The sequence below is a fragment of the Salvelinus sp. IW2-2015 genome, linkage group LG30, assembly GCF_002910315.2.
Source record: "Salvelinus sp. IW2-2015 linkage group LG30, ASM291031v2, whole genome shotgun sequence".
NCBI lineage: Eukaryota > Metazoa > Chordata > Actinopteri > Salmoniformes > Salmonidae > Salvelinus > Salvelinus sp. IW2-2015.
Window position 1 is genome coordinate 19366048 of NC_036869.1, and position 9941 is coordinate 19375988.

The 9941-nt window shown below is 42.3% G+C and overlaps 1 protein-coding gene across 1 annotated transcript in view; it reads right to left on the reverse strand.

Annotated features, from left to right (window-relative positions):
• Window positions 1-2557: 2557 nt before the first annotated feature.
• LOC111954896 (voltage-dependent calcium channel gamma-7 subunit-like) overlaps window positions 2558-9941 on the reverse strand; it is a 31154-nt gene continuing 23770 nt past the window's right edge. The window contains exons 4-6 of the mRNA XM_023974815.2: window positions 9456-9596; window positions 5094-5239; window positions 2558-3829 (exon numbers count right to left, since the gene is read on the reverse strand). Of these exons, the coding sequence (XP_023830583.1) occupies window positions 3347-3829; window positions 5094-5239; window positions 9456-9596 (770 nt within the window). The 3' untranslated portion in view covers window positions 2558-3346. The remainder of the gene's footprint in view (window positions 3830-5093; window positions 5240-9455; window positions 9597-9941) is intronic.

A 9941-nucleotide genomic window follows, 5' to 3' on the forward strand; every position in this document is an offset into this window, starting at 1 on the left:
TCTTGTGTGTGTGTGTGTGTGTGTGTGTGTGTGTGTGTGTGTGTGTGTGTGTGTGTGGTGTGGGTTGTGTTTGTGTGGGTTGTGGTGTGTGTGGTGTGTGTGTGTGTGTGGTGTGTGTGTGTGTGTGTGTGTGTGTGTGTGTGTGTGTGTGTGTGTGTGTGTGTGATTGTGTGTGCAGTCAAAAACCGAAATGACATCTGACCACGACCATTAAGCACACACACAGATTTACCCCTAGGATTTATTCAATAGCTGTAGAACAATGACATGTTACTCAACAACCCCAGGCATAACATTATTCATGTTCTCAGGTATGAACAATCGCTCAGATTCATTAGAAAATGGCATTATTGTCATTATTACTACTAAATAGTACCATTGATTTTGTTGTAAATATGGGTAACATATTTACACTAATAATAATAGTAAGTAACAACAATAATTATCATATAATAATCCTAATAATAATGAATAGCTTTGATCTCTGCTACTGTTGATAGGCACAGTTCATTTGAATAAGCTCAAAGACAGGTTCTAAGAGAGCGCCTTAACAAAAGAAGAAAGTCATCGAGAATGAGTGAAAAACGAGGCCTGCAAAGAGAAGAGACATTACATTAATGGGGATTTGAGAAACAAACCAAGACAACTGATCAATAAAGTTCAAAAGGTAGTCATATATGAGGGGATGGAAAGCGAGAGGAGGAAGAAGTGAAGGCACTAAAAGAAGCCTAAGGAAATCAATGAACAGTTGGGGGGAGGGGGGGAAAGGCAAACGTGGAGAAAAAAACAGAATCTAACTTTAGCTACAGAAAACCCCAATCATCCTCAACTTCAATAACATTCGTTGGCTAGTGAAGCCATGTGGCTCTCTGAAAGTAAACCTCAATTTAAGAGAGAAGTTTAATGAGGAAAAACAACAGAGGAAAAAACTTCATTGACAAAATACAAAATAGTTTTAGCATTTGTTTTAAACAATTCTTATAGCTACCCCTGTCACCTCTCTCTCCCTCTCGCTCTCTCCCTCTTTCACTCTTTCAATTAATCAACCTCTCACACCAAATCATAATTGGCCTATAATAGGCCTATATTTTATAAATATACATATATATAAATATATATATATATATATTACACTATAGCTTTAATACAAATACACCAATACGCTATTCTACCTATTATGATTATAGAACAAGCTACAAATATTAGTTATCTTATAATTTTCTCTCCAGCAGGAGCCAGTCCTGTTCTTTGATATTGAATTAATGTATTTTACTCTATAGTCTATTATAGGCTGTACATCACTGTCCTGGGTCCCAAACTAAATAATACTACCTTCCATCACATGTGTAGGTGCATCTGCTACATAATGAACAATATAAATATTAAAATACATTTGATCAAGTTATCTGATTGCAGGAAAGAATCTGGAATTAGGAAAACAATTGGAATGCAATTCAATGGCTAGTGGGATTTGTTCACTATTTGTACGGCGATATTGCAAGACTTTGTTATAAATCTATCCCCAAGTCAGGAATTGCTATCGGTCTTGTTCGCTACAAAAGTGTGCATGTCATGATACAAAAGTTCAACCCAGATGCAGAGCTATCACTCACAGCAACAGCACTAGAGGGTGGTACAGAGACCCATTGGTCATGTTTTGCTCTCGTTTAGACCTCACTAACATAGACGCTGTCTTGAAATACATTACTGTGCTTTATATTAGACCATGTTAAACTCATAGTAACCCCTTTCTTTCTTTCACATCCTCATGTATGGTTTTATAAGTTGTCATGTTCCATTTACTTACATTATTTTTTATAATACAGATGTTTATAAACATAGCTAATGATAATGGCCACAATCTTTATTTTGATATTAGTAGTAGAAATAGTAGTAGTAGTGTAGTATTAGTTATCCATGAGATGTTGAGCTGTGTTGTTGTGTGTTGTGTGTGTGTGTTGTGTGTGTGTGTGTGTGTGTGTGTGTGTGTGTGTGTGTGTGTGTGTGTGTGTGTGTGTGTGTGTGTGTGTGTGTGTGTGTGTGTGTGTGTGTGTGTGTGTGTGTGTGTGTGTGTGTGTGTGTGTGTGGTTGGTTTGGCGTGTGTGTGTGTGTGTGTGTGTGTGTGTGTGTGTTACATTTACTATAAGTATACCAATACACATAGAATAGAATGTAAACATGTAGTACAGTGGGTAGGATACATAAGCAGCATGTATTATATAAACCCAGTCACAGTCAGAAGGAGAAAAGTAAACATTTCAAAACAAACAGTCTTTATACTTCATCAATCTACTCCATAGCTAAATGGGAAGCTCTTCTGGTAACTATAAAGAGAAGTTACTCTACTGGTAATCAGCCATGTGCTACAGAATATGAACACTCAAGCTAATTGGCAATCAAAGGAAGATCCTAAGCCTCGCGGGATCTGCAAATATGCTCTCATTCTTGGTAGTAAAATAGGTGCTTTTTTATATTCTCAGTCGTAAATGTTTATAAATGATGGAAAGTTATGGATTTTCTTTGTTACCACGACATTTTTGTCAAAAACATAACAACAAAAATTCAAGTGTTTTTATGGATTCCAAAATGGATGCTGAAGCCTGCGACCTGGACATGTATAGTAGAAGAATGCGAACTGCAGAGGAGAATCTGATATGTTACAATATGTACAGTTTGAGTCACAGAACCATCTTGAATGATCTTCAGAAGTCTATGGGAACATTCATCCAACAATGCCTCTCCAATACAAACAATTAATACAATGATAGACCTAATCATACAGTAATACACATCTCATGAAAGACAAACATGGTTCATTTTTCAACTTCCCAGCACTTAAAGAAAAATGTCTATACAGTTTAAGTATAAATCTCTATGCATATACAATGTGTCCTTGATTCTTGTGTGTGTTAGTGCTTGAAATGCATCTTATGCTTATTCTTCTGAAACAGCAGCACTCTTTTTCACAGCCCCCCATACCTCTCCTCCCTCTTTTTCTTATTGTGTAAATAATGATCATATCCCCCTCTCTCCCTCTCTCGTTTCCTCCCTCTCTCTGAAAGTTTGCTAAAATGTCTGTCTTCATCTGAGGCACGGCATACATTTTAAATCATCCTCCGCCCACCTCGTTCTCTTTCCCTCGTTCATTCCCTTCTTTCTCTTGATCTCCTAAATCTCCTTCTCTCATCCTCGCTTCCATCTCTCCTCCCACACTCTTCATGCGTGCATCTGTGTGTTTGGGTGTGTGTATGTGCGTGTGTGTTTGCATCTGTCTCTGTGTGTTGCGTGTATAACAGAGCCAACCCCAACTCTGTCTACCCCCCTCCCTCATCCCTCACTCCCCCTTCTAGCATGGCGAGGCACTCATGCGCATGTGTTGGTGGTATCGGGGAGGGGCCTGGGCAGAGGGGGGCATGGCCATGGGCATGGACTGGGGAGGGGGCCCGCTGGGGTGAGAGGACATGGTGTGGTGGCTGGAGTGGAGGGGGTGGGAGGACATGGTGTGGTGGGGGTAGGAGGAGGAGGAGGAGGACTGCTGGTAGCTGGCGCCCGAGGAGGGGCCAGAGGACGGGGCCTGCTGCTGTTGCTGCTGCTGGGAGCTGCCCTTGGGCGGCGGGGGCGTCTGGTTCAGCTGGATGGAGATGTCACTGGAGACCTCAGACGCGCTGCGGCCCCTCTGCGGAGGAGGCCACGACTCGGGGTGAAGGTACTGGCCGCTGTAGTCGCTGCACTCGGACAGGCGGGGGCGGTAGAGGGACGGGTGGGGCCGGTACATCTCCTCCTCGGCGTAGCGCTTCATGAAGAGGTACACTGACATCACCCCGGCCCCCTGGGAGAGAGCAGCGCAAGCACACTATAAGATACTGTGACTCATATTACTACATGACATGAAACACCATCACAAAGAAGTCATAAGTGACACATTTGGCAGTCATACATCAGGCACACTATGAACCACAGCAAAAAGAAGCCTAAATAAAAATGTATTATATTATATAAAAATGACATACAGTATTGGACTATGAAACACAACAAACACTGGAACATTTAAAGGTCCAATGCAGCCGTTTTTATCTCAATATCAAATCATGTCTGGGTAACGATGAAGTACCTTACTGTGACTGTTTTCAATTAAAGTAGAAATAGTAGTAGTAGTAGTAATTGTATAGCACAGTGATTGTTTTCAATTAAAATGATCAAGAAGAAACAAAGATAGCTTCTTAGCAAAGAGTCATTTCTCATTCAAGGATTTTGTTAGGACTGTCTGGGAGTGGTCTGAGTTGGGAAGGGAAAACTGAAAACTAGCTGCTATTGGCAGAGAGGTTTGGAACTGTATTAATGGTCTATAAACTCCAAAACAGGCAGACCTTTCTAGAAGTCTTTTCAAACAGCTCTTACACTAAAAGGGCATTATAATCATTTTCACAATTTCACAGTGTGGAAGAATATATATATAAAACACAGGTAAATCACGTATTTGACTGCACTGTGCCTTTAATAAAAACGCAATACAACAGGATGTAATGTAGCATCCTGAAAGAGCAACACAATGTTTTGAATTAATAGAAATACTAAACATTTGAATAACATTACATGCGTGAGTTATTTTCAACTGTGGAATATGTCTCTGTGATGCACAAACCTCTGAAGACATAACAGTGCTCAAACCGCTTCTCCGTGTAATAACTCGTTATCAAAAATGCAATGTTGCACCAAACAGCCGACACAAACATTTACATCCTCATCCACTATTCATCGCTGACATCTTAGTACAACATCCTTGAAACTTGAGCACGTCGACGCCAATGCTAAGCGCTATTTCCCCCTCCTCTTCCTCCTGCCACTGCAGAGGGGCTGGGAAAAAAAGAAAAGCCCTCTAGCGAACTGTATATTCATGTGACAACAGCAGCGTTTTTAAGCTGCCGCTGTGACAAGAGCTGTCGCCCTAAAGTGTGCGCTATTAACATTTATGAATATTGATGCGAGTTGGGGGGGGTCCTAACAGTGAAGCACTAAGCTAGTCGGTTAGCAGTTAGCAGGGGTTAATAGTTAGTGGTCGGGCGCTACGCTGGCAGGCGGACAGGTGTGCTGACCTCTTTGAGGAGGAAGGAGCTGGCAGCGAAGGCGAAGGACCAGCCGTAGTGGTAGTGGAAGAAGTGCTCGGGCTCACGTGGCCGGTTCATCACCTCGTCGTTGATGCTGCTGATGTAGAGGACCAGGCCCACCACCAGGCTCAGCCCTGAGAAGGAGGAGAGGACGGGGTGGAGAGAAAAAGGGAGGGAAAGAGAAAGCATGGAGCGAAAAAAGAGGCAATGAGGAGCATAGAGGCAGAGAAAGACATGGGAAGGAGTAGTGGAAAGAGAGAGAGATGAGAGAGAGATGGAATGGAGAGGGGGAGAGAAGAGGGGAGAGAAAGAAGGAGGGGAGAAGCGGCGAGCCAGTRGAGGGGGGAGAGAGGAAGAGGAGAGAGAGAGAGAGAGAAAGGATGGAAAGGGGGAGAGAGGGAGTGCGCAGTGTTGAGGAGATTATAGGAAACAGTGAGCGAGAGAGGAAGGGTGATGGGGAATCATAAGTGAGAATGAGAGAGAGAAGGGTGGAGGAAAGAGAGCGGAAGGGAGGAGGGAAGGGACAAACGCCAGGGGCAAGAGTGGGTGGGGGAATGGGTCAGAGAGTGTGAACATGAAGGGGAGGGTGGGTAGTAGGGAGAGCGAGAGAGCGATTTGGAGACAGCAGGATACACAGTGAGCAAGATGGAGGGAGAGAGTTTGAGATGAAAAGAAAGGTGGAGAGACATAGTATTATTTTATACGAGTACATCTCTGACTGCTTATTGCCTTGGCATCCAAATAGATCCCCTCGACATAGAGGGCAAGACAGACCCGAAAGTGGGACAGTATGTGGCCTACACTCTTAGAAAAAAAGGTGCTATCTAGAACCTAAAAAGAACCCTTTGAAGAACCCTTTTTGGTTCCAGGTAGAATTCCAGGTATTATTTAGATTTAAAGTTTAATAGTAACATGTACAGGATTGCAGGTGTTATTACAGGGTACAGTGCAAATCTTTTTGTTTTCACAACAATGCAAGTCAAAGTGAGATGTGTGTTTTTTTTATGAGAGTGTTATTTTATGAAAACAAGAATCATAAATTATAGATAGTAAAACGTGATTATGATACATTGCTACTACTACACATATGAGTGCCACAGCTGTAATACACTAGACTAGCTAAATTAGTGCCACTGCTGAAAATAACCGCAGTATCTCAATTGTTTGCTCAGATAGCCTTCCGACAGCCACCATTGTTGCTACATGTTTCTGCCTTCACACTGAAAAGAGCTCGTATGGCCAAACATTTGAGCACATTTCCCCTGACGCATTAAAAAACAACAATAAAACAACTGAATAAGAAGATCCACAAGACCCCTTCTTGAACCACATTTTCATTATTCATTACTTTGAATAAATTAGCCTTATTATACTTTCTAAATGGAAACCAAATCCCAACCACTGCCTGCATGCCTGCGAATTTGCGATAAACGAGGACAAAATAGAAGTCGAGTGATGGAAGAGAAAGAAAACCCCAGCCAGCCAGCCTCGGCTTCTGCAACCTCTGACCCAAAAAACCTCCACCACCATTAACCAGCACAACAGCCCCACTACATAATCAGCCCTGACCAGCACCACAAAAACAACAGCAGGAGATTCAGGCAGCAGGCTCCAGCAGGCAGCAGTAACAGCAGCTGCAGCAGCAGCGACCGAAGCTCCTGGGAACCAGTGACCTGGCTCCCCCTTACTGTCTCAGCAGGGGGAGCTGTGGCTAGCTGCTGCTAGCTCCTCGCCTGCTTCCCTCTCAGCAGAAGTCAGACATTCTGCGTGGGTGTGCTAGAAAACTCAGAACAGAGAGCTGTCCCTCTCTGAAGAAAGGCAGGCTGCACCGGAGCCAGTTTGCGACTTCCATTCTGTTTTTTCAGAATGGTTTGGGTTAGGACGTATGATCCTGATCCTGAATCAGGGCGTGAGAACGTTACATTTTCTATATGTTGTGTTGTGGAATGTTAATGAAATTGAATTCATTGGCAACCATAACATCTTTTCTAGGGCAAAGACATTGAGAACAATGCCACGCTGAGCATCTATAGAGTTGTCCGTTTGTTCAAATGGCTTCAAAGAAACCGAGTGAATAACAACAACAAACTCAATATTTCTCAAGTCCAGTCAAGTTCTCAAGTCGTTTCTTGGGACCAATTATCTGAAGCTGTTGTGGTTTTACAATATTTTACGTTTTTTTTTCTCAATTCACAGCCCAGAATGTCAAGTTTCAAGTTTTATTAGTCCAACGAAATGCTTACTTGCAGGTTCCTTCTTGTCTATTCAACAACAATATGAAATAATAATATATAAGAATACGAACACAAAGTAAATGGCTCAGTAGAATAGAATACACATTTTAGCATAAGTACAGTGCATTCGGAAAGTATTCAGACCCCTTCTCTTTTTCCACATTTTGTTACATTAAAGCCTTATTCTAAAATGGATTATATAAAAACAATTCCTCATCAATCTACACACAATACCCCATATGAAAATAGTTTTTTTTAAATGTTGGCAAATTAAAAAAACAGAAATACCTTATTTACATAAGTATTGAGACCCTTTGGTATGAGACTAGAAATTGAGCTCAGGTGCAACCTGTTTCCAGTCCACCTRTGGTAAATTCAATTGATTGGACATGATTTGGAAAGGCACACACCTGTCTATATAAGGTCCCACAGTTGACAGTGCATGTCAGAGCAAAAACCAAGCCATGAGTTCGAAGGACTTGTCCGTAGAGCTCCGAGACAGGATTGTGTCAAGGCACAGATCTGGAGAAGGGTACAAAAAATGTCTGCAGCATTGAAGGTCCCCAAGAGCACAGTGGCCTCCATCATTCTTAAATGGAAGAAGTTTGGAACCACCAAGACTCTTCCTAGAGTTGGCCGCCCGGCCAAACTGAGCTATCAGGGGAGAAGGGCCTTGGTCAGGGAGGTGACCAAGAAACCGATGGTCACTCTGACAGAGCTCCAAAGTTCCTCTGTGGAGATGGGAGAACCTTCCAGAAGGACAACCATCTCTGCGGCACTCCACCAATCAGACATTTTTGGTAGAGAGGCCAGACTGAAGGCACTCCTCAGTAAAAGGCACATGACAAACCGCTTAGAGTTTGCCAAAAGGCACCTAAAGGAATCTCAGACCATGAGAAACAAGATTCTCTAGTCTGATGAAACCAAGATTAAACTATTTGATCAGAATGCCAAGCATTACGTCTGGAGTAAACCAGGCACCATCCCTACAATGAAGCATGGTGGTGGCAGCATCATGCTGTGGGGATGTATTTCAGTGGCAGGGACTGGGAGACTAGTCAGGATCGAGGGAAAGATGAACGGAACAAAGTACAGAGAGATCCTTGATGAAAACCTTCTCCAGAGCACTCAGGACCTCAGACTGGGGTGAAGGTTCACCTTCCAACAAGACAATGACCCTAAGCACACAGCCAAGCCAATGCAGGAGTGGCTTCGGGACAAGTCTCTGAATGTTCTTGAGTGTCCCAGCCAGAGCCCGGGCTTGAACCCAATCGAACATCTCTGGAGAGACCTGAAAATAGATGTGCAGCGACGCTCCCCATCCAACCTGACAGAGCTTGAGAGGACCAGCAGAGAAGAATGGGAGAAAGCTTGTAGCTTMMTACCCAAGAAGACTCAAGGCTGTAATCACTGCCAAAGGTGCTTCAACAAAGTACTGAGTAAAGGGTCTGAATACTTCTGTAAATGTGATATTTCAGTTTTATATTTTTAATACATTTGCAAAAATGTCTAAAAACCTGTATTTCCTTTGTCATTATAGGGTATTGAGTGCAGATTGATGAGGGGAAAAAACAATTTAATCAATTTTAGAACAAGGCTTTAATGTAACAAAATGTGGAAAAAGTCAAAGGGTCTGAATACTTTCCGAATGCACTGTATAATACAGGACAGCACATTTATAATTCAATATTTACACAAACAAATACCTTCATTGAATTAACTACTAGAAAACCATTACTTATTCAATTTGAGCCTGAATCAGTACAATCGTTCACTGCTGCAGGTCAGTGACATGTAATAAGGACAAGATGGGCGAATAACTGCTCTGTCAGCAGCATCTCATGCTAGGCTAGCATCTGTGAGCAAGATCTGCAATACCCCCAAATAGAAACTGATGTAATTATAGACAACTGAGGATCAGGATACGCTGTCAGCCAAGCCACTAAACCAACAACCAATCAGGGGGGTTCCAGACCCAAACCACACAGAACCAACTTTACATACCATTGGCAGCTCTCATCAACCAATAAGTATCTTAAATACTGAACATCATTAAAACAACAGCCAATGGGAAAGTTAATTTCCTTTCATCATAAAAAAGCATGTGGCTCCGTACCTGAGAGGATGAAGAAGATTCCGGAGATGAAGGCCAGGATGGTGCGCTGTGGCCGGATGTGTCCGATGTTACTGATGACGAAGGCAGTGAAGACGAAGAGCAGCGACACCATGGGGAACGGCGTGGCTGTCCGTACCATCTCTGATGAAGGGATAGAAGGAAACAGGATGAGAGAAAGACAGAAGAAGAGAGGAAGATATATTGAGAGGAGGGAGAGTTAAGTAAAACAATTCAATCAAACATAAACAAAAGATTCAACATTTCTTACATCGTTTTAAACCAAGTTTCAGTGTCCCACTGGGATAATGAAACTTAAGCTGCATTCAGTGGAAAAAGCTTTCTGTTATACTCCTCCTCTATTTATGAATAATTAAGGTAAAAATATAAATGAATGCACTATACATAACACATTAAACAAATATGAATGGTCTAAACTGGTATACAAGTATATGAATGAATTGTAGCTGTTATGTTGTAACTGTTATG